Source organism: Odocoileus virginianus, chromosome 1, assembly GCF_023699985.2.
Source record: "Odocoileus virginianus isolate 20LAN1187 ecotype Illinois chromosome 1, Ovbor_1.2, whole genome shotgun sequence".
NCBI classification, from domain to species: Eukaryota; Metazoa; Chordata; class Mammalia; order Artiodactyla; family Cervidae; genus Odocoileus; species Odocoileus virginianus.
In genome coordinates, this window is record NC_069674.1 from 2,844,065 (window position 1) to 2,871,494 (window position 27,430).

At 53.8% G+C, this 27,430-nt stretch overlaps 1 protein-coding gene across 1 annotated transcript in view; it reads left to right on the forward strand.

The window, feature by feature from the left end:
• The first annotated feature begins 2,547 nt into the window (after nt 1-2,547).
• Nucleotides 2,548-27,430, forward strand: part of PAXIP1 (PAX interacting protein 1) — a 39,069-nt gene continuing 14,186 nt past the window's right edge. Inside the window, 8 exon segments of the mRNA XM_070450237.1 lie at nt 2,548-2,781; nt 5,190-5,324; nt 9,089-9,132; nt 10,595-10,658; nt 16,902-17,015; nt 19,902-19,949; nt 19,951-20,532; nt 26,626-27,100. Coding sequence (XP_070306338.1) covers nt 2,701-2,781; nt 5,190-5,324; nt 9,089-9,132; nt 10,595-10,658; nt 16,902-17,015; nt 19,902-19,949; nt 19,951-20,532; nt 26,626-27,100 — 1,543 coding nt within the window. The 5' untranslated portion in view covers nt 2,548-2,700.

The following is a 27,430-nucleotide window of genomic DNA, read 5'->3' on the forward strand; positions in this document are numbered from 1 at the left end:
TTGATTACCAACAAAATGATCATGCTTTGAACTTAGTTGGGAGAAGCTGTAAATATATTAATGCTCAATGTCCCGTTTGGGGTCATACGTGTACCCAAGAAGTACAAAGCTTTCATTAAATGAACTGATGCTTCCTCAGAACATGCCTTACCCAGGTGAAGTTAGATTTCATCTAAAGAAGTTTCTTTTATTACTGGCAAAGCAGCAGTGCGTTAGATACACTCTGACCGGGACCCTCCTGATGTTGGTGAGATAAGGCCCAATGTGTACAACACTGACCTTGCGTAGTTTAATGTTTAACACTCTCTTGACAGGTTGATGAGATTTTAAATAACAGATTTCTTATTTTTTATTTATTTATTTTTTTCCATTTATTTTTATTAGTTGGAGGCTAATTACAACATTGCAGTGGTTTTTGTCATACATTGAAATGAATTAGCCATGGATTTACATGTATTCCCCATCCCGGTCCCCCCTCCCACCTCCCTCTCCACCCGATCCCTCTGGGTCTTCCCAGTGCACCAGGCCCGAGCACTTGTCTCATGCATCCAACCTGGGCTGGTGATCTGTTTCACCCTAGATAATATACATGTTTCGATGCTGTTCTCTTGAAACATCCCACCCTCAATAACAGATTTCTTAGTTCCATAATTTGCATTCTTGACTATCTGAAATCACACTAAAGTTGCCCTGTTGAATGTTACAAGTTCTTTTTTTAACTTACAAAATAAAACACCTGGTTGAGATATGCTTTAAGTCTTTTATTATAAAAGTACATGCTTAGTTCCTGTTTAACCAAGGAAGAAAAAAGCTAGTAAGTTCTCTCACACAGGTCAAAAAAAGGGGATGCTCATTTTGATTCGATATTTAGAACGAATTTATCACTCCTACATTTTCTTAACATAGAAGGTAAAATGTTACAAGGGCCAATACCAAACTTATGCTTGGCTAGTCAAAAGGAGGACAGTATATTCTTATTCAGGCAAGTACCCAATGTTTTTATTATTTGTAAAAAAAAAAAAAAAAACTGTTAGCATTAGAACAGGGTTGTTTCAGACTATTCAAAAGACAAATGAAAAAAGAGAAAACATCAGAATGATAAAATATACGGATATTTAAGACTAAATAGGTGCTTGGGCTTCCCAGCTGGCACAGTGGTGAAGAAACCACTTGCCAACGCAGGAGACGCAGATTCCATCCCTGGGTCGGGAAGATCCTCTGGAGGAGGCAATAACAACCCACTCCAGTTTTCTTGTCTGGAGAACTCCATGGACAGAAGAGCCTGGCGGGCTACAGTCCATGGGGTGGCAAAGAGTCAGACATGACTGAGCCACTGACATACAAAGTGCTTACTTTCTGACCATACAAAAACCACTTATTACACACATAACGAGTGCACAGACAACCAAAGGCGTGTCTGCTGATTAAACAGAGCCAGTGTCCCCGGTACTGAGTCCTGATCAATGAACCAACCACAACTACTCACTTTCAGAACTGATGTATGATCGCAGACTAAAAAGTGATAGCCTCAGAAATGAGTCAATGTAACAGGAGACTGCCACAGTCATTCTGAAAGATTTCTTTCTTTTCCCCCGACCAATTCCATTAACATTTACTTCACGACAAGAGGAAGAGATGGTTGGATGGCATCACCCACTCGACGGACATGAGTTTGAGTAAACTTCGGGAGTTGGTGATGGACAGGAAGGCGTGGCGTGCTTCAGTTCATGGGGTCGCAGAGTCGGACACGACTGAGCGACTGAATCGAACGGCTTTCCGCTTAGCAGGGATCAGCAGCGGGCCTCCCTTACGTGCTTTTCCAACCCCAGGCCCCGGCCGCGGCGTGAGCCCCAGGGGAAGCGGGGGTCCCACCGGCCTCCCGGTTCTGCTCCCACCCTGCGCAGGTGTGTCCCGACCGCGGCTCTCCGGGCGCCGCCCGATAACGTCACAGCGCGGGCGCGCGTCGCGCCAGGTGTCGTCAGAGGCGCCCGGAGTGAGGAGAACGGGGCTGGTTCCGACCGCCCAGGGTCCCCGAGCAGGAGCCGGCTCGGGCGATGGGGAGAAGCCCAGTGGCCGCACCCGCGGGGCCGGCGCGCCTCCAGCAGCCCGCGGCGCTCGGCCCCCGCCCTGCAGCCCGGGACTCCCCCTCCCCCACCTCCACCCCGCTCCTGACCGTTACCTCAGGTCCCTGTAGGGCCGCCGCTGGCGGCGCTCCGCTCGTCCGGGCCCCGCCCCCACCCCGAGCGCGCATGCGCAGCTCGTGCGGCCGCGCGGGCCGACGGGAGGGCCCGCCGCGCTGCCGTCCTCCCCGGGGCCGGCCCACTGCAGCCCCGCCGGGGGGAGCGATTCTCCCCGCGACCTCCGTGCTCCCCCAGGGGCGGCGGCCGCCCCGCTCCCCGCGCTCCGCGGCGGGTAGCCCGCTGCGCTGAGTGTCCCCCGATCCCGGGGCCGCGGCGGAGGGCTCCGGGCGGCGCCGGCCGAGCGGCCCCCGGCCCTCGGCTCCCCCTCGGCGGCCGGCGGGATGGTGCGGCCCACGGGACGCGCGCGGCTCCCGCGCTCCAGCGGCGCCGAGGGCGGGGGCGCTGAGGGTCCGACTCGTAGCGCCGGAGCAGGGGTCGCGCGCCGGCCGCGCCGTAGGGGAGCGGGCCCCGCGGGGCCGGGCGGGAGCCGCCGCTGCGGAGCCTCAGGGCCGCCGCGACCATGTCGGGCCAGGCGCCCCCCGTCCCCGAGGAGATGTTCAAGGAGGTCAAGTACTACGCGGTGGGCGACCTCGACCCACAGGTACCCCGCCTCCTTCCTGCCGCGTCCCCGCGGCCCCAGCCCGCGCCCCCCGCGCGCGCGTCCGGGCCCCCGGGACCCGCGAGTCGGGCTGCGCGGAGACCCGGCCGCCCGGCGCCGAGCAAGGCCGGAGGAGACGGAGCTGGCACCGGCGTCTGCAGCCCCCGCGGGAGAGCACCCCGAGGCTAGGGGAGCCCCAGGAGGGGACCTGGGGCGCGTCTGCGGGGTCCGCGGCGGGCGCAGGGTGGGGGGCGCTGTGCCCAGGCTCGGGGGAAGACGGGCACGTGGAGGGGGTCTACGCGGAGAGTCCAGCGCCGGGTGTCCCCGTGCCCTCCCCGTGGGGGAACCCGCCTGCGGTCGCGCGGCCCCTCGCCGGCTTCCCCCCGCCCCACCTCCTCTCTCCGCTCCTTCGTGGGCGGAGTCCGGACGGGGATACTCTCCCGCGGCAGCCCCGGCGCTCCGGGGTAGGAGCTTCGGCAGGGTGGAGCCAGTAGGGACGCGGGTCCCGGGATGCTCAGGGGACAGTTAGCCGCCCCCGAGGTGGCAGCCACCACCCGCACCCCTCCGCCCAGCTAGCGGGTCTGCAGCTCGGTCCTGTCCTGTTCTCTCCACTCCTAAAGTAGTGCATCTGCTTGAACGTCAGAATTTTATGCTTCCGTTGTGGGAACGAGCTGTAGTTGGGTCTCCAGGTGTTCTCTTCCCTAAAGTTTATCTGTATAGTCACGTCGCCTGCGTGTCCCCTTGGCTGTGCCTGCTGAGCGTGGAGAACTGAGGCCCGGGCCTCCTGAGTAGAGACGGGGACTTAGTAGGTAAACTTAGAGACCAAAGAGCTGCGGCAGGCTGATGGGTCTTGGCCTTCTAGAGTCTTGTGTGCTAGTGTCCTAGTGACTAAACGCTTGGCAGCCCCCAAGGTGGATCCTTTCTCCACTCTAAAGTAGAGGCTTTGACTTGAATAAACAGGTGGTGAGCTCAGACAGGTGAAGGTAAGTGCCTGTAGCAGGGTGGAGACTTCTCCCTTCCAGCGTGGGTTCCTTTTCTTCACTGCGTGCTGTTCCTCTCCCCTCTGCTTCCTACCCTCTGGTTCATTTTAAGACTTTGACTGTAAACAGAGAACTGAAGTGAATATTACTTAAAACCTGGTGGAAGCTGAACTGGATCCATGTTTACTCAACTGTGAATCAAGTCTAAGGGCTTAAACATGTCCTTGCAAACCACTTAGGTCTGAAACTATTTTCTGAAAGGTGGTTGATTCTCTGAATCTTAAAATGAGGGTTCCGAGAGTTCACGTGTGTCGAATGGACTTCTAGTTCACATCCACACATGGGCGCGCTCACCGCCCCAAGCTTGCGGTGTGCTGTTCAGACCCGACCCGGGGCCTCCAGCCGCCTTCCAGCCTCTGCTGCCTACCCAGCCTCTGTTTCTGCCCCCCTCCCCCCCCCCCCCCCAGCAGCTCTGGACTCATTGGCTCAGAGCTTTGCCCCCATCTTTGTCATACACAGATGGCTCTGCTTGGGTAGGACCCTGGTCTCCTCGATGCGCTGCATGTCCTCCTAGATCGTACAGTGGCGCCAGAGAAAGCCGTGCCCTAAACTAAAACTCTCTTTCCCCCTTAAGCTCTTAGTGGTGCTTGGGAGCCGTGCTGTGCTGTCGTGGTTTCTTGCACATGCCCCCTCAGTCACCAAGTCTTGCTAATTCCCTTGCATCATCTTCCTGTCCTGTTCTGTGACCTGCCTCTTTCATCTGAGTTATCGCAGGTGTTTCTTAACGCCTGTCCTGCCTCCACTCCTGCAGCGTAAACCTGTCCTTCTTCCACTGGCGGTGATCTTTCTGTCATGTCTGATCATGGTCTTCCCTGCTGACCCCTCCTACTCAGCCTCTCTTTCAGAAGACACTCTATTTTATTTGGGGGTAAAATACAAAGGCGTAGCATCTGTGCAACACTGTCGATGGTCTGATCTGTGTTCTTCTGCCCAGCATGTTGAAGGCCTCCCTCCGCACAATGACTTTGTTTCTGCGTGGCTGACGCCTTTAAGTTCCTCGAGACTCTGCTCCTGTAGCGCCTCTTGCAGAACTTCTCTGTTTATCAGAACTGCCTGTCCCCGCGCCTTTCTGTTGAGACCCTGTGTGTCCAGTGCTCGCCCGGGCGTGCTCACCTTGTCTGTCAGTCCTTCTGTCTTCAGGAGGGACACCGTGCAGTACCTTGGTCACAGGAGCTCTGTGCTTCCGTGTCAGTGAATCAAGACTTGCTGCATTTTGTTGTCCCCGTAGGTTTCCTTGCAAATGACTTGGGGGCAGGTGTTAATCCTGTGTGGAGAATGTGGTGGATGTTTATTAGAATTTTCTTGGTTGGTAATCAATTGTATGCATTGAAATGCAGCCTGTTCCCTTGTAACTCGTGTGCTTCTTTGAAGGTTATTCAGCTTCTGAAAGCCGGGAAAGCGAAGGAAGTGTCCTACAACGCGCTTGCCTCGCACATCATCTCGGAGGACGGGGACAATCCGGAGGTGGGAGAGGCCCGTGAAGTCTTTGATTTGCCTGTCGTCAAGGTGGGTAGTGCATCTACCCAGTGTTACACCCTTGGTTGTGTATCTTGAAAGCGGCGCATAGAAGTTTCTGTGCGGCTCTTCTCAGGCTGTTGGCTCAGGCTCGGGTCTGGGTGGGAAGCGCTTGTAGCATGGCTGACGCCTTGGAGACCAGCCAGCAGGAGGCCCGGTCCTGCACGCTACAGCTTGCGCACCTGCTGCCGTGAGTCTGTTTGCCACGGGCCAGAAGTTCTCCAGACCAAGAAAACATGTCGAAGGCAGTGGACATGCTGTCTTGACGGAGACGCTGGTGCATTCTGCTCGGAAGCTGGATCGACTCCCCGAGACTCTCCTGAAGCAGGGCTCCCTCGCACCCACACCGTGTGGCCAGGGGGCCTGATTTCCAGGCAGGCAGGTCAGGTGGAGCCCCACACCATCTGGCTGTTCACTGCCCTCTGACAAGGGTCATGGTGACCGCTGGTCTCGCTGTCCCCCCGGGAGCTCTCACTTCCACTCTCCAGCTTGAGAGCCGTGGGTCGTTTATTCTAGAAAGTGGGGTGTCCGCTGCTGGCTGAACTGCTTGGAGCTTGTTCATCTGTCCTGTTGCTGCTCTTGCTGCTGAGGGTCGAACTAACTGCTGTTAAATGTGGGTCTTTGAAATTTGTTTGTAATTTTGACTTTTCAGTTTTGTGTTAGGCATTTGTTTTAAAATGGTTTTATTTCACTTTTTTTCTTTCTTCTTCTCTGTTTCATGCTGTTGCATGTGTTATCTTAAAATCAGTATGAAGGTTACCGGGGCTTAATACCGAGAGCCTGGCAGTGAGGGGCGAGTGCTGCGGCAGGCAGCCTGCAGGCCAGCTTGCTGCTGCGGGCGTCCGCCTCACCGGCACGCAGGCTCTGAAACGCTGCCTCGCAGGCGCAGAAGCCCGACTTGTGAGAGGGAGCCTGCAGGCAGGTCTGCCTCACAGGAGGGTGCTCGCCTGCCAGGCCCTCCCACAGCCACTGTGCTCAGAACCACGCGCGGTTGCTCTGCGCTGTTGAAGCACAGCAGTCACGGTGCTGGCTGGCTGCTACTTTCTGCCTGGCCAGCGGGCTCACTCCACCTGGTCCTTCGTGAGGACTGATGTCAGCAGGTGTCTTGCCTGCCTCCCCTGGGCCGCCTTGGAAGAGAGTGGACCTGCCTCGGGCACTGGGCGCCCTGGGGCCCTGGTTGGTGTCCATCCGTTCATGGCTGTGGGGAGCGAACCTCATCTCCCCCCACATACTAGTCTGCAGCCTGTTGTCACAGTGATTCCAGGTAAACTGTGTGGACTCTCCATGAGCCTTCAAAGGGCAGCCCCTTGGTAACAGATTTGGGGTGCCAGGGTCCTTATCCCCAGACCAGTTGCAGCAGCGCTTCTTAAGTCTGGTGACCCTGTCAAGCCCCCTTTTGTAGCAAATATTTTGTAGTACCCCCTTTATTATCCTGAAATGAAATTGTTACGTAAGATAACATCATTTGTCATAAATACACATATTAGTATTTATATACAAATGGCCCAAACTGGAATGGAAACAGAGAAGGGAGGCGATGGCAGCAAGTCTGCATTTCAGTGTAGAGACCCTGGGGGGTGGGGGGTGGATCCTGGGGGACCTGGTCCTCTGTCCCGCCCACAGCACCAGCTCTGAGGGGAGTGCGGGCTGGTGACCGGGCGCTGCTGAAGCCCTGAGCCCATCAGCAAGTCCCTCACAGAGGTAGCGTTCCCAGGAAGGGCGTCCACCACGCGGCTGCCCAGAAGTAGCCGTCGTGTCCCAGTTGGCTGACCACGGCCCTGCGTCTCGTCTCCCGCTGCTCCTGGGCACGCTGCGCGCGCTCCCTCTCAGCATGCCAGCCTGCCTTTAACTCGTGGTTGCCCCGCGCTCTCCAGGGCTGCAGTGTGGGGATGCGGTGGAGGAGTCTTCCAGAGCAGTGCAAGTCTGTGCTTACTCTGGGACAGCGCGGAAGCCTCAGGCCTCATCTGACCAGCTTGGTGTGCCGCCAGGCTGCTGGCTGCGCTCGGCTGAAGGTGGGGCCAGGCGCGCTCGGTGCCCAGGGCTCTGGAGCGGAGGCTCGGTAGCCGTGGCTCCCGGGCTCTGGAGCGGAGGCTCGGTAGCCGTGGCTCCCGGGCTCTGGAGCGGAGGCTCGGTAGCTCTGCAACGTGTGGGATTGTCCCGGACCAGGGATTGAACCCGTGTCTCCTGTGTTGGCAGCAGATTCTGAGCCACTGAGCCACTGGGGAAGCCTGCCACCGAGACTTTTTAAATCCGTTTTTAGTGGAAACACTTTCCCCAGTGGCCTTGGATGCCTCCTTGGAAGTGTTAATTATGCTGACTTGCAGTGGCTTTATTTTATGTATTGTTGCTTGCTTTTGGGATAAATAGCTCCCTGTTACTGTGCTTTTCTAGTCCTCCATTTCTGCGTTACTACGAGTGTGTCGTCCTCCTCAGCTGCAGTACCTTATCTAGACTTACCCGGATGAGGGGTCAGAGCGAGTCTGTTCATGATTTGATGACTTTGCAGCAGCAAGCCCAGCAGTCCCTAAGTGCACCCGTACTTTCCCCTCCTGCAGTCCTCAGGGACCGCTTTCGGGGTGACTGCTGCGGGCAGAGTGGTCAGGGTGCCTGTCCACGGTGTCAGCTCCTCTGGCCTGCCCACCTGAGTTGCGTTTCAGGGTGCTGACCTGGCCTTCTGCCGTACCCTCCTGCCAGGGAACTGGTCTCAGGAAAGCCACCTAGCGCTCCACACACGTTGGCCCCGGAGGGCTTTGGGGTTGCAGCTGAGACACCGGATGGAGCGGGAGGCAGAGCCCGTGGAAGGTCCTGGGGGGCCAGTTCCCTCCCTGTCACTGGAGTCTCCCCAGGACCAGAGTCACAGACAGCATTACACACTCCTTCCTGCTTGGTGGCTCAGCCACAAAGTCACAACTTTGGTAAAATGTTTGGTAAAACGTGAAGTAACTCTTCACAGATGTCAGACATACATAGGCTTATGCTGAGGAATTGTTGATGTTACCTGGCATATAAGGAGAGGGCACTTTGATTTGGGTTCTTTCAGGGTATACGTGCTGCATTAGAAGTGAGTGTCATACAAGCAGCTGAGGTTTCTGAAGTCAGCTGGCTACTGTGTGTTTTTACACAGTAATTCTGTGAAGCAGACCTACCAGGATAATGGTTAATGTGATTTTCAAAATTAAATGGCAAAGTAAGATGATTTTTCAAAAATATAATTTACCCAAAAAGGTAGTAAGTAATGTGTTTTGCAGTTCATAGAAGGATCACCAGACAGAAAGGCGTCATAGGATTTACAAACATTGTATCTACTTGGCCTCCTGAAGAAAAACCCCAAAATTCCCGCCTTTGGAGCAGCCAGGACTCAGGACTCCAGAGGAGACTTGGAAGGGTCGTGTGTACATGGGACGTGGGTGGGGAAAGCCTCCAGTTGTGAAGACAGCTTCTAGCTGGACTAGAGGCTTACACAGTGGCCCAAAGTCGGACACAACTGGAATGACTGAGCAAGTGTGGAAACCTAGGATTTAAGTTTCAATATATAATAATCTTTTAAAGAGCTGGTAGTGTTTCATTCCACAGTTGGGCTTTTCCCCTTGGGGACTAATAGCTGATACTTGACGCTAATACTTGAAGACTGGTGACTGTAAGCTGGAGGCTGCATCACTGGCCTTTCATTTCCAGGAGCAGCGCTGGTCGCGTGGTGACGTTTTGAACACGAACCGGAACTGTGTTCTGATTCTCACTTTTGTTTTCTTCCTCAGCCTTCTTGGGTGATCCTGTCCGTTCAGTGTGGAGCTCTTCTCCCGTATCCTTTTTGGGGAAGGGGGGAGGGAGAGGGTGACTCTGGGCCTGAGACCCGGGCGGGCCTCACTTGTTGCGCTTAAGCGTGAGTCGGGAGGTGGTGTGTGTGTCCTGCTTTGTCCCTCCCATGTCCAGGCGTTTGTCCCTGATCCTTGGTGTTCCCCCTGGGGGCGGGGGCCAGCTGCCTGGAAGCAGTGGTAGCCTGGGCCCAAGGCTCAAGTTCTCGTTCTGCAAATTGGCTTTAGGACCCAGGCAGTCTGGACTCAGTTCTGTTGTCTTTGGAACAGATGGCTTCTGTGGTGTCTGGTTAGATGTACTGTTTGTAAAATTCTCAGTCTATATGAACCCAATCATGAACTATTTGAAGAATAGATTGGGGAAGAGACCATCAAGACATTTGTAGTTTTATATCATGCACTGTTATTCTTTTATTATGTTGGATGGAAGTGTATTAATCCATTTCCACATTAATTCCACCCTTAATGTGGAGCGCCTGCTCGGGGCCTAGTTCTGCAGATAGGGTCGCCAGGGCCGCATTCCTGCCCCAGGGAGCTGCCCTGCACTGCGTGTGGCTTCATTTGCTGTTTCCGGAGTGTGGCTGTGGAACACACTCACCCACCCCCACCCCCGCCCCCCCACGCACAGCAGACAAAGGCTTACCAGGACTGCATTGCTGCCCCCAGGAAGCTGCCTCTGTACTGCGTGTTGGCTCAGCACGCAGAAGTAGCACTGTAACCCATTCGAGGTCCAGACACTCCAGATTCCTTAAAAAGTCACATTTGCTTTGAACAGACTGAAGTTCAGGCCCCTGGAGGTCACATGTGCTGACAGAGAGCCCCGTGCCCAGGGCTGCACGCTGTGAGCCCTCAAAGAGTATGTTGATGGAGTTTTAAGAGCCAGAGCTTCAGGACTTGGACAGACCTTGGGAATTACATACATATTCCAACCTTTGTTTTAATGAAGGGAAAGCTGTAGCTCAGCGTTGTCTCACCCAAGTTCACAGAGTATGATGGTGCTAAAACTAGAACTTGGGTTCTTTTATGAAAGATTCCTCTAGGCAACAGAAGTGATCATGCTCAGGTAAACTCAGTGTTCTTTTAGGACAGTGCTGGGCTGGATGTGGCTGTGTGTGTGTGCACGTGCGTGTGTGCGTGTGTGCGTGTGTGTGTGTGTGTAGTTAGGCGCTTTTCCCACGAGCGTGTGGCGCCCATCCTGCTGATGCACCTGGAGAGGTTCTGAGGGTGTGCTTTACCGCGCGCCTCCGTCCTGTTTGCGCCCGCTGTCAGCTTCTCCTTCCCCCTGCCCTGCGCTCTTCTTTAGCCAGCTTACGCCTGCCTCTCTGCTGAATGGATTGAGTGGGAAGCAGAAGGTGGGCGGTGTTCACACGGGCCGGTCGGAGCTGTCTCTGAGCGGCGTAGAGGTTGCACTGGTCTCATTTCATTGGACTCTTAATCCGTGAACAACAGAGTAAATGGCTTTTCTCCAGAGTCGTGTCAGATTTTTTTTGGAATCACAGCCTGCCTCTCCCAGGTAAGTGTGGCACAGTTCCTCTTGTGTTATTTACGTAACAGTTCTAAATTTTTATGTGATTGGACATATGTTGTACTTGTAAACCACCAGTGTTGCTTAACTAAACTGCATATTCAATATGACCTTACAACAGTTATTTAAATATTCATACCCAATCTTAAGATTCAAAGCTTTAATGGGTGAAAATGGTCTTTCTAATCTAAGGAATTACAGAGATTTAAAACTTGAGTATGAAGACATGTTAAAAATGAAATTGAAAGGTGACAAGGAAACTTCATTCAGAGGTAAAAGAGAATTTTTCGTAGTAAATAAGAGGCTTATGCAGACCAGTAAAAAGTTTTTATGAAGAGGAGTTTCAGATACGTATAGCAAAACATTTGATAAACTTTGTGTGCCTGTTGATAGCCCTGAGATAAGAGTGTCTGGTCTCAAATGTGTGACCGTGTATTCAGTGCTGGCTGAGCTGTCGACAGGCTTCCCCGCCCCCACAGGAGTGCAGATCAGTGAGCAGTTTTCTAGAAAAGCTGAGCCGTGTCAGACCCGTAGGAGACTCAGTGTTTTCCCTGCAGGTCTCGTGTGCTTAGACATTGATCCCAAATTGGTAGAAATAACGGCAGATTGATGCATAAAGGCAGCATTATTTATGAGAGGACAAAATTGGAAACAATCAGATCATCCACCATTTGGAAATATTTAAGAAACTGTCTTGGTTCATTATTAATACGTAGTAATCTAGAGTTTTGAATTTTGTTTTATAAACGTATGTGCAGACATGGGTAATTTTTTAAATGGGGGACAAAGCAGGATATAACATAGTTATGTACAGTGTTACATCAACCAAATAAAACATGTGAGAAATACCTGGGGAAACAGACAACATCTGAAAGAGGGACCAGGACGTCGGCAGTGATAGATTCTGGGAGCAGCGCATGTTCAGCGTCGTTCCGTCCTCGTCTGTCTCTCAGTCCCCCGCTGGAAAACCCTCAGGCTGTGAACAGCTTTTATGAAAAACCAGGCTGGTGGTGGTCGAGCTCACTCTCAGCTTGCTCGGAGTCAGGTGTGGCCACCGGGCAGAAGGAGGCTCTCTTATCCGGTCTGGTTTCTGTAGCCCGAGGACCTCCTTTCTTCTGAGGCTCTGATGCTGACGCTTTGGGTCTCCCCATCTCTGTGGAGGCCTTCAAGAACGGGGTGTCTAGGACGTTAGGTGAGACGAAAAGGAATTTGATTAGAATCCTGCCTTCTTACACCTTTGTAGCAGAAGATTATGAAACCAGGTAACATTAGTTTAATACTGTTGGATTATCAGCCAGACTCAAGTTTTTTGTACAGGTGGTATCACCATGACCCCTTCTCTGCCCAGACAGTACGTCGAGTGATTTTGTGTTTCTTGTAAATTCTGGAAGTTCTTTAAAATTATAAAATTCTTTTTTGTTTTTGTTACAATGATTTAATAGAGATCCTTGAAAAGTTGGTTTTTTTCCTTAAGAATAGGAATTTTATTGGTATTTGTATTTTTCAGTGTTTTTCACATCTTTCTTAATAATGTATATTTATATGATGATGATTTTTAAAATTGGCTAAAATGAAGACAGTTTTATAATGGGTACTATGGTTACAGGTAATTTTTATTGTTTTCTTTATACTTCTCTGTATATTCCAAATTTATAATAAGCATCAGAAAAGTTTTTAAAATGAAAATATTTTATTACTATTACTCCTTATGGGAAAGCACAATATACAGTGGCTAAAATGTAAAATTTGTGTTTAATTCTGTTTGTACTGATTGGATCTCTGGGTTCATGATTCAGAGCCCACTCTCCAGACAAGAGAGTCAGAGGCCGAGGCATGGAGTCCTGTGGCTGTTTTCAAGGGTCAAGGTCATAGTGACATGGTATTTAGCAGACCTGACTTGGAAAAATAAGATTATTCATTGATTAGAGTCTGAATATGAGGCGATCACAGGGTTTTAAATTAGGGGTCTGAGTTTGATACTGGAGAGCCTTTTAGTCTTGGAGAAATAGAAGTGTAGTTACATTTGACAAAGGTTTTGGCATACATAACGGGTTACACGTAGTCAGTAGCCTGATGTGTGAGGGCCGGTGTGCGTGGCTGGGCCGCAGGGGGTCACCTGTGAGCTCAGAGAAGGCGGGGCCGGGTGGATGGCAGGGTCAGGCCGGCCTTGAGGAGGTGAGATCTGAGAGGGTGGAGCGGGTGGAGCTGGAGGGGAGAGGACACGGAGGGGACGTGGGGACACAGCGCTGTGAGGGCGCCAGCCTCAGCGGGGCTGCCTGCTTGGGTGGAGAGGAGAGCTAGGAGATACCGGAGGCAGAAACTGGGTGCGGGAGTGAGCTTGATGAGGTAGCTGGCTTCTCTCCTTCGCAGATGTTTACATCAGAACATTTGGAAAACACAGGAAGAAGGCAAACAAGTTAAAATCACTTGCACTCCCGTAGGTGCAACTGATTTGTGAGCCGTGAGCAGGAATAGCGGGCGGGGTCGGAATGGGGTGCGGGCTTGAGACGGGGGCTTGAGCCCCCGTTAGCACCGGGTCCATGAAGACAGCGCAGGCCTGAGGCGCGGGCAGACGGGAGTCAGAGGGTCTGGGTGACCCGAGGGTGCAGAGGAGGAGCCGATGCTCACAGTGGGGCTTTGGTGGCTGGTCCACAGAGAGGCACGGCGGGTGATTGCCTGTCCCAAGTCAGGAGCATCGCTGGACCTGGGCCTCGGAGGGGAAGCGACGCGGTCAGCCTGAAGCCCAGTGCTGTCCAGGCACAGGGACCTGGGACACGCGTGAAGGCGGAGAAGCGCGTCCTCACCCGGGAGGCTGGGGGGAGGCACAGGGTCGGGGACAGCCTTGAGTGGGGAGACAGGAGGCTTCAGAGTGAGCAGAGATGATGGCGGGGGCAGCTCTAGGAGCCAGGGTCTCAGACCCCGCGCGGGTTCATCGCCAGGGCCAGCAGGGGGACACGCGGAGTGTCAGCTTGAGCCCCACTGTCCGGCTCAGTGCTGCGGGCAGGGGGCTGGCTGCAGCTGCACGCGGGCTTGGGGGTCTCCGTGGACCTCCGGCTCTGGGTTGAGAAGCTACGGGTGAGGTCAGCAGAGGGGAGAGTGGGGACCCGAGGAAAGACCTTGAGAGGCAGCCGGGGTCGGTGGGCGGGTGTCTGCGAGGTGGTCCAGCTGGGGCCTTGTCCGGGTGTGCACTTCGCGGCCGGGGGCAGCTAGGCCGTGGTGGACGGAATGGTGGATTCAGCGAGATCGCTGACAAGGGTTTTATGGGTCTGAAGCGGATCCATTAGGAGTACCGTTCAGACCCCAGAACCTTCATACAATCTTCACGGTGATGGAAGTGTGGTTTTTCTGGGTCCATCACTCACTGCACTTATTTCACCGTCACTCATGGCGAAGGAAGCTCTGCTTCATCAGAGTCAGTGGCTGAGCCAGGAATGAGGAAGCTCACAGCACAGTGGGGACACGCTCTGGCTGCTGAAACTTGCTAATGCGGTTCTGAGATAGATTAACACGCGTCCGTCCTCCGCACCTGTGCTGGTGCTTTGTGAAGCGGGAGACAGGTTCCCCTCGGGTGTGGGCAGCACTGGGGTGGGGAGGGTCAGCACGGGTAACCTGCCTGAGCAGCCTCTGGAGCATGGGCACACGCACACGCGTGCGCACGCAGGCAGGCAGGTGGGGCTCCACCGCCACGGAGGGACTGATGTTGGCGGTTCTCAGTGACCTTCTGTCTTTTCCCGTCAGGGTGTTGAGACGCTGGAGCTCTTGTTGGAGTCTTCCAGAGCGCTCCAGGGAGAGGTAGGGAAGGGCGCTTGTGCCGGCAGGAGCTGGGAAGCACAGACATCACCCGCCTTCTCCTGAGCCGGTGTTGACGCAGGCTGCGGCCTCGGTTGTCGTGTGCGGGGTAGGTGGTGGGCAGGTCCCCGTGTGTGAGCGCCTGCCGGGGCCTGACTGCACTCTGGGAGGCCCTTTCCATGTGTATCTCAATCAGCAAAGAATTTCTTGACTGCCTACCCTGTGCCTCGCACTGTACTAGGCCCCAGCCGAGGATCCGAGGTCAGGACAGGCCTCACCCCCGAGGCTCTCCTCCCTGGTCTGTGGGCTGAGAGCTCGTGCGCAGGAGGGACGAGGAGGGGCTCATGGAGCTGCACCCCAGGAGTGTCTGGGCGGGAGGCCTGAGAAGGGCCATCCTGGTGCAGAGGGAGGCCCTTCCCCGCGGGGAACGCGGCGAGGGGCAGCCTCTGCCCAGGGTGGAGTGGGGCTCGGTGCCCCATGGGGGCAGCTCGCTGTGGGAGTGCAGGGGCCGGGGCGCCGAGCTGAGGAGGACGGGGGCCCAGGGCCAGAACGAGCCGCCAGCCGTGCACAGGTCGGGGGGCCCAGGACACTCTGGAAGCGCTCAGACCTGAGCTCGACGGCTCGAGGAGACGTCCAGGCTTTTTTTAGCTGAGCTGATAGATTAGCTTAGGAAGATTGCTTTTTAAAAAAAGAATAGCATTTTTTTCCCCAGTTATAAAATTAATGCTTTTGAAAATTTGGAGAATACAGAAAAGTATGAAAATGAAAATGTCCCCATGACCCTGTCAGCACTAGGTAGCTATTGTTAACAGTTTGGTGTGGAAAGAGCATTCTTCATCACACCGTTAGAGATTCATTGGATGGCTGGTGCAGATATGTCCACATCACTTAATGCAAGCACAGGTCGGTGAAGACTCTGATTCCAGGGAGTTTTCCACGTTGATACAAGCTGGAGTTGGGGGCTCTGTCCACGCCAGGCCTTGCCTCCCCCGTGCGACGTTCTTTCCACAGCAGTTTGCTGTGCGCTGTTGAAACCCAGCCAAGGTCCAGGCCGTAGGGTGGAGTAGTCAGTGAAATAAAAATAATAAAGCCATGTCTAGATTGCGGTTTTTATTTCATTTGTAATAAAGATTATATAATGATTTATTAGAGTCATATGTTTCATCATGTAGTTAAATCTCACCACCAAATGCTGCAGGATATGTTTTTGTGGAAGCCACTATTAAAAATAACACCTTCTGATCAAACCTGAAATGTGTCACTGACTGACTAAATTAATGAGATACAAAAGAATGATTTTAAGGTGACTTTGTAAAATTAATGTGTTCTTGTTAGTATTCACAGAGTAGTATGGAATGCAAAATAATTTCTAGAAATATTTGTAAAATGGAGAGTAGATACAGGATGTTAGATTTTCATCAATCTGAATAATGACAGTTAAAATTTTTTGTTAAACTTATAAGAAATTAGCTTGAGACAAAGTTCAGAATTCTTAACCGTAATTCACAATTTATAATACGTTATCTAGCAAAAAATTGACTTCAATGATTATTTTAGAATTCACACCTTTGTTTTCCTTAAATGTTTCTTTTGAGTTTCAGATGATTAAGTCTTAGTTTTTAGAAATTGTTTTTAGCAGGACCGGCCCTTAGTGAGTAGTCTAGAGCAGTGGGAAGTACAGTTTGGAGTCAGGCCTGGGCTTAGGCAGACCTAGATTTTGCAATGATGAGCTCTGACTTTGTGAGCTCGGGCGTCCCGCACCGGGCCGCGGGGACGAGGAGCCCTTGGCACAGTTGCTGGCACATCGTAGGCAGGCAATGAATGGAGCTGTTGGCTCTGTAGTGAGAGCCTCTGTCTCAGCATAAGCCGTCGCATCTGAGCCTCACTTCACCACTTGCGCAAGCATAGGAGTTACGCCTGTTATGCTTGCCTCATGTTCTGTGTGCTTGGTAGTTACGTTTTCCCCTGAGCTTATACGCCACTGTATTTTTGTCTTTTATTTTTAATTCATTTCATTATAAGCATTTATTTGTTATCCATTAATTCTTAAGGAATCCCTTGAATATGATCTTTATACTACTGTATTTAAACATTTTAAAAAATGACAGATGGAAGACGGAGTTTGATGTACTAGTTATTTTTCCCTATCATTTTGTTGTGTAATGAAGTAATCCTCCACTCAGCCCCTAGAGTGTGGACATAAGTATTTTTTAATTTATTTGGTGACAAGGCAGAAAAGGTGATGTTTATAAAACTTACGATAGGAGTAAAAGTTACTGTAACAAGCACATAGCTTTCAGCTCATGTTTTTCCCACTAATACGCTTAGGTTAATTTCATTTAAGAAGGAAGAAAGTAGATGAGCAAAGTGGTTATGATGTCACATAAAGTGGGCAAGCAAGTCGGTGAGTGTGGTGGAAGCTTGATGTCCGGTTCCCGCCAGGTGTCGCCTGAGGACAGAAGCGCTCTGTGGGCGATGCTTACCTTCCACGGGGGCGGCTGCCAGCTGAACCTCAACAAGAAGTGCACGCACCTGGTTGTTCCCGAGCCAAAGGGGGTAAGCGACCCATGTACGTTCTCCTTTAAATGTCTTCTAAGCATTTCCAGTCATCTCATGTCTTCTTTGAACTTCTTTTAAATTAACTGGATTCTCTTTGCAAAAGCTGATTGAGTTTATGTCACATACAAAACAGCTTCATTCCACAAAGGATGGAAGATGACGCATTTTACTTTGAACCGCATGTGACTTTTAAATACAAAGAAATTTGGGTTTATTCATGTTGAGGATCGGACAGATTTTTGAACCTTTGGGTTTCCTTTCATATTGACTAAAACTTCAATTTTGTGAAAATACGTGTTAGTGCTTTTTACAATTTTTACACAGGGTCGTACTGAGTATAATTATAAACATGCATTTGGAGCAGTTCTCAGTGTACTATCCTTAACAATCTGGAATATTTCAGTGGTGTTTGCTCGAGCCCAGGGCTCTTCTCTAAGCACGGGTGGGGTCGTGGGCCTGGGGATCCCCGAGTGGGGTGCCGGTTAGCAGTCCAGCCCCCCAGGGCGTGTTAGGGCCGCAGGCTGGCTGCCCACCCGCCCCAGACCGAGTGAAACAGGACCTGCTGGGGTGGGGAGCCCGGGGCTTCTGCCGCGGCCCCACATGAAGAATAAGAACTGTGGAAGCTGAGCTTTTTTCCTCCCATGGACAGTCATTTAGAACTTTGAGAATTAAGCATAGTATTCATAGTAGGAAGGTCTTTTGACAAGTTAACGTTCCCATGTCTGTCATTGCCTCCATGTTTTTTATTGCCCTCAGTCTGAATCAACACTGCGTGTGTCTCCTGAGTGCACAGACTCACTGAGTGGGAGGCGGGCGTGCGGCCAGGTCCGGGTGAAGGGGGTGTGGAGGCTGACAGACCACCTACCAGGATGGTCCCTTTCCCTGGAGCTCTGGGAGCAGGGCGTGCGGCCAGGTCCGGGTGAAGGGGGCGTGGAGGCTGACAGATCACCTGCCAGGACGGTCCCTTTCCCTGGAGCCCTGGGAGCAGGGCGTGTGGCCAGGTCCGGGTGAAGGGGGCGTGGAGGCTGACAGACCTGCCAGGACGGTCCCTTTCCCTGGAGCCCTGGGAGCAGGGCAGCTGTGGATGTGTACCGTTCATGGTGCTCGTTCTCTGACAAGAAAGTGAGTTGTGTGAGCTGGTGAGTGTGCTTGTAACTTAGTATGCCACATAATCCAAGGAGAAGCTCTGAAAATTTGGGGCAAATCTTCAAGTCCACTTAAGTAAAAAGTTGTATCTTACATGACAATTTAAAAGGTAAGTAGTATGCTTTGGTTAAAGAGCGTAGGGTTTTTTTTTTTTTTTTCTTTTTATCAACATTGGTTTATGGCTGAAAATCAATCCTTAGATTTTCTATAGCTAGTTTAAGGGGAATGAAATGTGTGTAAGTTTTAAAACTGAGAGAATACTTGTAAAGGGGTCAAATTACAGTTGGAGGCAGTATATCAATCGAGTGGATTTGTCAGATTAGCTGAAAGTGAAAGTCGCTCAGTCGTGTCTGACTCTTTGCAACCCCATGAACTGTATAGTCCGTGGAATTCTCCAGGCCAGAGTACTGGAGTGGGTAGCCTTTCCCTTCCCCAGGGGATCTTCTCAACCCAGGGATCAAACCCAGGTCTCCCGCATTATAGGCAGATTCTTTACCAGCTGAGCCACAGGGGAAGTCCAAGAATACTGGAGTGGTAGGCTATCCCTTCTCCAGGGGATCTTCCCGACTCAGGAATTGGACCGGGGTCTCCTGCATTGCAGGCAGATTCTTTACCAACTGAGCTATCTGACTATACACAAAAATAAATGGCACGTTTAAAGTAATTTTTTTCACTTTTGATAAATTTATGGAGAAAATATATAAATGGCATGATGAAACTGTCTTTTCTGTATTCTTGAATTTTTAAATTGTTTTAAATTGAGAAGAATGGAGGAATTTAATAACAGCCAGAAAACAAGGTATGTTGCTTAGTATTTGGAGGAGGGGGCTAGTTTCCGGGTATACAGGCTCGCACCTCCTCTGAAGGCTGAAGGCGGGGCTGGGGAGGGTCTTTGGGTCCTCCAGCATGCCCCTGGCCCACAGCAGAAAGTGGGTGTAGTTTAGGGCCCGAAGTGTGAGTTTTCTGGAGAATGGCTGTTAGCCGAGGCTTTAGCAGAGGTGGGTCAGACTGTCGGGTCACCGAGCCATGTTTACGAGCTGGTTTATTTGAAGCTGCCTTATCACATTGCTCTTGCGTAGGGTTTCCTTCGTCTCTTCCCTGGGGCGTGCCTTCTGATCTGCCCTGTCCCCTAGTAGCGTCCGCCCGCCGGGCATCCCCACTCACAGCCCCCGCCAGACCTGCTTGCCCGGGGCCTGCGCGGCTTAGCGCTGGCTTCCCCTGTTGTCCCGGCGCCTGTCTGACCCCTGTGCAGAGCTCAGTCAGAAGCCTCGTGGGGTCATGGTCATTGCAACTTTCTGCCTTCAGTGCAACAAGCTTGGTGCACGCCGGCTGCCTGATGGGCAGCCCCATGACTGCCTGTGGTCCTGGGGGCTCCGTCCACCATGACACGGCTTGAGCGGCTCTCAGTGATCACCACGCTGGATGCCAGCCACGCCTTTTGCTCCTGAATGTCCCATAGGGGTCCTTGCTCTGAGTGTTGTGTCTGAAGTTGCCTTTGTAAATGAGAATTGAAGCACAGTCTTTTCAGACTACTGTCGGCACATGCGAGGGCGTCCCGTGACCACTGCTGTGGCTCTTCATGTCTCCTGTTTGAAGGGGTCTGAGTGGTTCCTGTGGGTGAAGTGACCACAGCAGCAACTGACCCTTCTCTTAGAGTTCTTGCTTTGAGTGCGTAATTCTGGGCAATCTGATAAAGCCTGTAGCTTGTTTCTGTGTTTCTCTGTGCTTCACCCACAGGAGAAATACGAGTGTGCTTTGAAGAGAGGCAGCATTAAGGTCGTGACCCCCTGACTGGGTCCTGGATTGCATCTCCGAGAAGACCAGGAAGGACGAAGCCCTCTATCATCCCCGCCTCGTCGTCTACGAGGAGGAGGAGGAGGGGGAGGAGGAGGGGGCGGGCGATGAGGAGCCGGACTCCCCGCACGAGGGCAGCACGGACGGGAAGTCCAGCCCGGCCAGCTCTCAGGAGGGCTCCCCCTCCGGCGAGCCACCGTTCTCACCCAAGTCGCGTGCTGAGAAGTCCAAAGGGGAGCTGATGTTCGACGACTCCTCAGACTCCTCGCCGGAGAAGCAGGAGAGGAACTTAAACTGGACGCCCGCAGAGGTCCCCCAGCTGGCGGCGGCAAAGCGCCGGCTGCCCCCTGGCAAGGAGCCTGGGCTGATTAACCTGTGCGCCAACGTGCCGCCCGTGCCCGGGGGCATCCTGCCGCCTGAGGTCCGCGGGAGCTTGCTGGCGCCGGGACAGAGCCTGCAGGGCCCTGAGAGGCCCGAGGTGATGGCCACCTGGAGTCCGGCTGTCCGGACACTGAGGAACATCACGAACAACGCCGACATCCAGCAGATCAGCCGCCCCTCCAACGTGGCACACGTGAGTCCCTCTGAGGCAGAAATGTCAGTGTCCCATTGCAGTCTTTTTAAATGCCCGGTTATTTTCTGCTTCGGAACAGTTAACGCGCGAGCAGTGTTTCTTTGCCCGAGGGCGTGTTCTGTAGTCTCTGTGTCCACACACGCGCGTGTGTTCAGTTGCAGACTCCTGACGAGAGCCGTGACCCTGCTAAGTGGCACACGCCCCATGGCCAGGCTTTCCCGACGGTGGCGACAGAGGGAAGCCCGAGGCTGCCAGCTGTGCCTTGGTGTTTACGATGGGCTGTGGGTCGATAAAGGGCATGGCGTGGTTTGCTCATTCATTGGAGAAGCCTGAGTTTTAATTTACAGTTTTGTGATGGGAGCTTACAATACAGAATGGACCTTAAACACTTCAGTAGCTGTTTTTCCATTCAAGACAAAAGTAAGGCAGTTGAGGGGTGTGTGTGTCCGTCCCCCTGTGTGTGTGTGTGTCCCCCCCGTGTGTGTGTGTGTCCCCCCCTGTGTGTGTGTGTGTCCCCCCCGTGTGTGTGTGTCCCCCCCCGTGTGTGTGTCCCCCCCTGTGTGTGTGTGTGTGTCCCCCCCGTGTGTGTGTGTCCCCCTGTGTGTGTGTGTGTGTGTGTGTCTCCCTGTGTGTGTGTGTCCCCCCGTGTGTGTGTGTCCCCCTGAGTGTGTGTGTGTGTGTGTCCCCCTGTGTGTGTGTGTGTCCCCCTGTGTGTGTGTGTCCCCCCCGTGTGTGTGTGTGTGTCCCCCTGTGTGTGTGTGTCCCCCCCTGTGTGTGTGTGTGTGTCCCCCCTGTGTGTGTGTGTGTCCCCCCGTGTGTGTGTGTCCCCCTGTGTGTGTGTGTGTGTCCCCCTGTGTGTGTGTGTGTCCCCCCCTGTGTGTGTGTGTGTGGGTCCCCCTGTGTGTGTGTCTCCCTGTGTGTGTGTGTGTCCCCCTGTGTGTGTGTCTCCCTGTGTGTGTGTGTGTCCCCCTGTGTGTGTGTGTGTGTGTCCCCCCTGTGTGTGTGTGTCCCCCTGTGTGTGTGTGTCCCCCTGTGTGTGTGTGTCCCCCTGTGTGTGGGGGCCCTGGAGACAAGGCGGTGCATGTGGACGGGAGCCTGGTGCCCTCTCCCCTGCAGAGGACAGGCAGGGCAGACAGGTGTGAGCAGACAGGTTCCTGTAGACTGGCCGGTGGTGGCGGGTCATGTGCCCGCCTGGGGGAGGAGGCCCCTGAGGTCGGGCACTTAACCCCAGGCGGCCCTGGCAGAGCTGAAGCCGAGTTCAGGGGTGGGGGTATGGATAGTTAAAGAGAGTGTTTATTGGTATGTAAGAAGTGTCCCTCCCTGCCTCCCTCTCTCGGGGTAAACGGTGGCCAGTTGATAGTACCTGGTCTTTGAGATGCTGGAGGGGCGGTCCCCGGGGTGGGGGATGGACACGGGGTCAGGGACTTGGGGGCGAGTGTCCTGACATGGACGCAAGGTTCTGGACATGTGCTGGAGCTCGTTAGGAGCCAGGGTGAGGGGGCACCCTGCCTTGGGGTGTTGGCAGAGTGCGCGCGCGGGGGTCTGGCCCACGGTGAGGGCTGGGGGCTGGGGCCGGCACCCGCAGCCCGCGGGGGAAGCCGGGTGGGCAGAGCTGGCGTGTTCAGGTAGGTGACTTCGCGAGAGTGGTGGCCTCAAGGGGGAAGGCGGGGGGCGAGGTCATGCACCACAGCTTGCAGGCCACGGTCTGCTGAGGGCAGCTGGTGTGGTCCAGAGGACCTGCACTTCGCGTGCTGGCCCGGTTATGAGTGGCGAGTGGCAGGGGGAGCCAGGAGGCAGTCAGAATGGCAGGGCCAGCCCTGCCCAAGTGCTGCTGCCGAGACTCGGAGAGAAGCTGGCACCCAGGAAGAGCAGGAGCCCCTGTGGGCGGCAGGCCCCGTGTCAGCACCCAGCCCTGCAGGGGCCGCGGAGAGGGTGGGGTGCGGATGCTGGGCCAGAGGCAGAGAGGGGGAGGAAGTCAGAAATCGGGATGGGGGAGGCTGGGGGAGCCTCCGGGGGACCTGCCCTGCAGGCCGGCAGAGACCTCCGTGGGCTCTGTTCCTGGGTCTGCCTGGGGGGGATGCCAGCCCCGTCCTGCTCGGCCGTGGAGGGCCCTGCTCCTCAGTGATGGCATTTCCAGTGGCTTATGTGTCTTTCAAGTACAGTGGAGGTTGACTTAAATCCCAAGTTCTCTGTATGTTGGAATCTGTCTCCTTGGACCTGGAAATGCACAGTCCATGGTGGGCAGGTACGACCTCCAGGGAAGACAGCCTCACTCCACCCGTGGTGTGGGCGGGGTGGGGTCCGTCCTCGCCAGGGCAGGGTTGCCATACTGATGGGAACCTTCGGAGGAGACCTTCGTGTCGGAACATTGGGACAGCTCACTGCAAATGTGGAGAAAAGGAATTTTTGAAAGTTAGAAGTGGGAGATTTAGTTTAAAATTAGGTCAGGAGGTTGGGGAAACAGCAGCCATCAGACTACTGTTGAAATTGCAAATTTCCGGTGGTTAGAAGCTGTGCGTGTGTGTGTCAGATGTGGCACTCGGTGTCAAGGAACTCCCATAAGGACTGTGGCAGCGTGGAGGGAAATTCAGACTTGACGTCCCCTGAAAACTCGTTTGCGGTGTGGCACATCACGTGCTCACGCAGGTAGGGATGTTGGTTCTTCAGGACTCAGGTGGGTTTCCAGCCAGTCAGATCAGAAAGCTGGACACAGCATCTGGTGGCCGTGGAGGGTGCTCTCGGGGCCTCTCGGTGGCTGGCAGGCAGGTGCAGGCCCTCCAGGCTGGCGCCCACCTCCAGCCCAGCTGGGCCCTAGTCCTGCCTCTCCGCCCGCCCCCCCACCCCCAGCCCAGGCTCCCCGTGTGATGGCTGGGCCCCCCCACCCCCTTCAGATGCAGGCGGTCAGCCGTCCAAGGCCCGTGCAGCCCGGCCCTGGCCCTGGGCATGCGGCCGGCCCCCCTGCCGCCCTCGGGAGCCCCCTCGGTTCACCCTGTTGCTGATGGTGGACAGGCAGGTTCGATCAGGTTTGCACGGGCTGGTGCTTCTGCAGGGAAACAGTAACGCGTGTGCACAGTTTTACATACATTCTAATGGTGGTGGTGGTCTAGTCGCTAAGTCGTGTCTGACTCTTGCCACCCCATGAACAGAGGAGCTGGGCAGGCTGCAGTCCATGGGATTCTCCAGGCAAGAATACTGGAGTGGGTAGCCTATCGCTTCTCCAGGGGATCTTTCTGACCCAGGAATTGAGCCCGGGTTTCCTGCATTGCAGGTGGGTTCTTTACCAACTGAGCCACCAGGGAAGCCTTTTCTAATGGTACCCAAGGCTGTAAAGTGGTAATAACCTCCCTGACCACCCCCAGCCCCCCAGCTGCGGGACCAGCGTGTGTCCTCCGTGCGGGCTCCTGGCCCCCTCCCACTCCCGCCTGCTTCTCTGGAGGGTCAGCATCCCAAGTGCTGTTCTCTGCTCGGCTGGGTCTGTGGTGGGCTTCGTTTCTCCCCCACTTGACTGAGTATTTTTTAATACTTGCATAGAGAAAAGAGAGTTGTCTTGTTACTTATTAAAACTGCTTTTTCTGCTGAGAGCTCAACTACGAAGCTTTCATAGTACACAGAGAGTCTCCTCTTACTTGTAGGGTGATTCTAAGACAGATGTACTCAAACTCTTGAGTTTAACTTATTTCAGTTTTAATTTATTTCATCACTAAATCCAAGACCTGTTATTCTTGCAAATATACAACATTTATGTTTTGGAGTCTATTTAAGTGAAAGATATATGTTTAAAACATACTTGAGATTTTTGTACAGCTTTGGTTTATGTGAAAGTTGAATTTCCAGAGTTTTATTTAAATGACAGGGATACAAAAATAGGGGTCAGTTGTATTGGTTGACTTTTCAGTTCAGTTCAGTTGCTGTATCATGTCCGACTCTTTGAAACCCCATGGGCTGCAGAACACCAGGCTTTCCTGTCCATCACCTGCTCCTGGAGCTTGCTCAAATTCATGTCCACTGAGTTAGCAGTGCTACCTAACCACCTTATCCTCTGTCGTCCCGTTCTCCTTTTGCCCGCAATCTTTCCCAGCATCAGGGTCTTTTCCAATGAGTCAGTTCTTCAATCAGGTGGCCAAAGTATTGGAACTTCAGCTTCAACATCAGTCCTTCCAGTGAATATTCAGGACTGATTTCCTTTAGGATGGACTGGTTGGATCTCCTTGCAGTACAAGAGTCTTCTCCAACACCACAGTTCAAAAGCAACAATTCTTTGGCCCTGAGCTTGCTTTATAGTCCAGCTCTCACATCCATACATGACTACTGGAAAAACCATAGCTTTGTCTCTGCGGACCTTTGTTGGTAAAGTAGTTTCTCTGCTTTTTAATATGCTCTCTATGTTTGTTGTAGGTTTTCTTCCAAGGAGCAAGTGTCTTTCAATTTCATGGCTGCAGTCACCATCTGCGGTGATTTTGGAGTCCAAGAAAATAGTCTGTCAATGTTTCCACTGTTTCCCCTTCTGTTTGCATGAAGTGATGGGACCAGATGCTGTGATCTTAGTTTTCTGAATGTTGAGCTTTAAGCCAACTTTTTCACTCTTCCTCTTCCTCTTTCACTTTCATCAAGAGGCTCTTTAGTTCTTCACTTTCTGCCATAAGGGTGGTGTCGTCTGCATATCTGAGGTTATTGATATTTCTCCCAGCAGTCTTGATTCCAGCTTGTGCTTCATCCAGCCTGGCATTTCTCATGATACACTTGGCATATAAGTTAAATAAGCAGGGTGACAATATACAGCCTTGACATACTCCTTTCCCAATTTGGAACCAGTCTGTTGTTCCATGTCCAGTTATAACTGTTGCTTCCTGACCTGCATACAGATTTCTTGGGAGGCAGGTCAGGTGGTCTGGTATTCCCATCTCTTTAAGAATTTTCCAGTTTGTTGTGATCCACACAGTCAGAAGTTCTGGTGTAGTCAGTAAAGCAGAAGTGGATGTTTTTCTGGAACTCTCTTTTTCTGTGATCCAGTAGATATTGGCAATCTGATGTCTGGTTCCTGTGCCTCCAGCTTGAACATCTGGAAGTTCATGGTTCATGTCCTGTTGAAGCCTGGCTTGGAGAATTTTGAGCACTGCTTTGCTAGCGTGTGAGATGCGTGCAAGTGTGTGGTAGTTGGAACATTCTTTGGCATTGCCTTTAGTAAAATCTGTTAGTTACTGTTTTCCTTGACCATAGGAAGTTGGCTTCCAATTTTTTTGAGCATGTTGGGAAAATTCATCGTAAGGCAGGTTTCTTTTGTTACGTCCAGCGCGGCACAGGGTAGTAAAATAACACGGGATGTGATGCTCTGCGAGGCCATGTCCCTGGTTCCTGGAGTCCCCGAGCAGGGCCTGAGCTCGGGGAGGCCGTGGCCGCGGGGCTCCCGCCTGAGGCTGCTGTCCAGTGTGCGTGCGGGGCCCGCCTCGCCCTGAGGACGGGGAAGGGGCAGCTCCGCATGGCCTCTGGGCTGGGGAGGGCGGCCCGCGTGCACACCGCTGGGGCTGGGTCTCCCTGTCCCTCGTGCGTGTGGTGGAGCGGGGCGGCCGCAGATTGACGGGGCTGGCGGCTGCCGTCTGGGGCCGCAGTGTCCCGTGCCTTCATGTGGGTGGGGTCTTGGCGTCCTCTGGACCCTTTGTTGGGAAATGGCAGCCGTGGGAGGGAGGCCTGGTCAGGCTGTATGGCCTGGGGGAGGTGGGGGGTGGCAGGGCATTGTGCTCGCAGCAGGACTGTGGGGTCAGCGGGACAGAAGAGCCTCCCCCACCGCCCCCTCCGCTGGTCCTTCTGCTCTAGTCAGCCACTCCAGGGAGTATATCTGCCCACGTCCGTTCAGTAGCCTCTTCCGTTTTACTTACTCCATTCCACGTTTTGGTGACGCGGTCTCAAGTACGAGTATGTCCATGTCTCTGAGCTGGCAGCACATAAGCACAGGGGAGACGTGAGTGAGTGAGTTTGAAGCCTCCCGCTGGTGAGGGTTAGCCCGCAGCGTGTCAGGCGTGCCGCTCCGCGCTCTGAGGGGCCGGTGAGGTGAGTGCAGCAGCTGCTGATGTGCCCTCGCCTGGTCTCTGCTTCCAGATTCTGCAGTCCCTCTCGGCGCCGACGAAGACGCTGGAGCAGCAGGTGAACCACAGCCAACAGGGCCCTCCGGGCGCGGTGCTCCTCGGCCAGGTGAAGGTGGCCCCAGAGCCGGCCCCGGCGCCGCACCCCGTCCTGCACCTGCAGCCCCAGCAGCTCCTGCAGCTCCAGCAGCAGCACCTGGCGCAGCCGCCCTACCCCCCGCCTCCGCCGCACCCATTCCCGCCGCCGCAGGCCCACCCGCACCCGTTCCCCCAGCAGCCCCTGCAGCGGCCGCAGCCGCCCCTGCAGCAGCAGCAGCTCGCCCACCTGCAGCAGCAGCACCTCCAGCACCTGCAGCGCCTGCAGCAGATGCAGCAGATCCAGCCAACGCCGACAGCACAGCCGCCTGGCCCGCCCGCCCAGGCCCTGCAGCCCCCGCCGCCCCAGGCGCAGGTGCAGCCCCCGCTGTTCGGACACGACCCGGCGGTGGAGAGTTAGTAACGTGCATCTCTCTTTCCCTCTCCTGAAACCCTTGCACCTTCTCTGAGAGCGTTAGAGGGCAGGCTAAGGATCCGCGTCAGAGAAATACTTAGGGGACCGTGGTTAGGAGTCGTTAGGTTTCCCCGCTGGTCTGGGCCTCTGTCCCTACCCTGAAGTGAACACTGCTGTCCTTGGAACGGCGGGCTGCTGCAAGGACCACTCGGAGCGCTCGGCGCCCAGACATAAACTGTGATGGTTCCCGGTTTTGAATCACATCATATGGGGAGTCAAATAGCTCCATTTGTTACCAACTGTTTTTGTAGGACCCTTTGCAGAGGTCCTC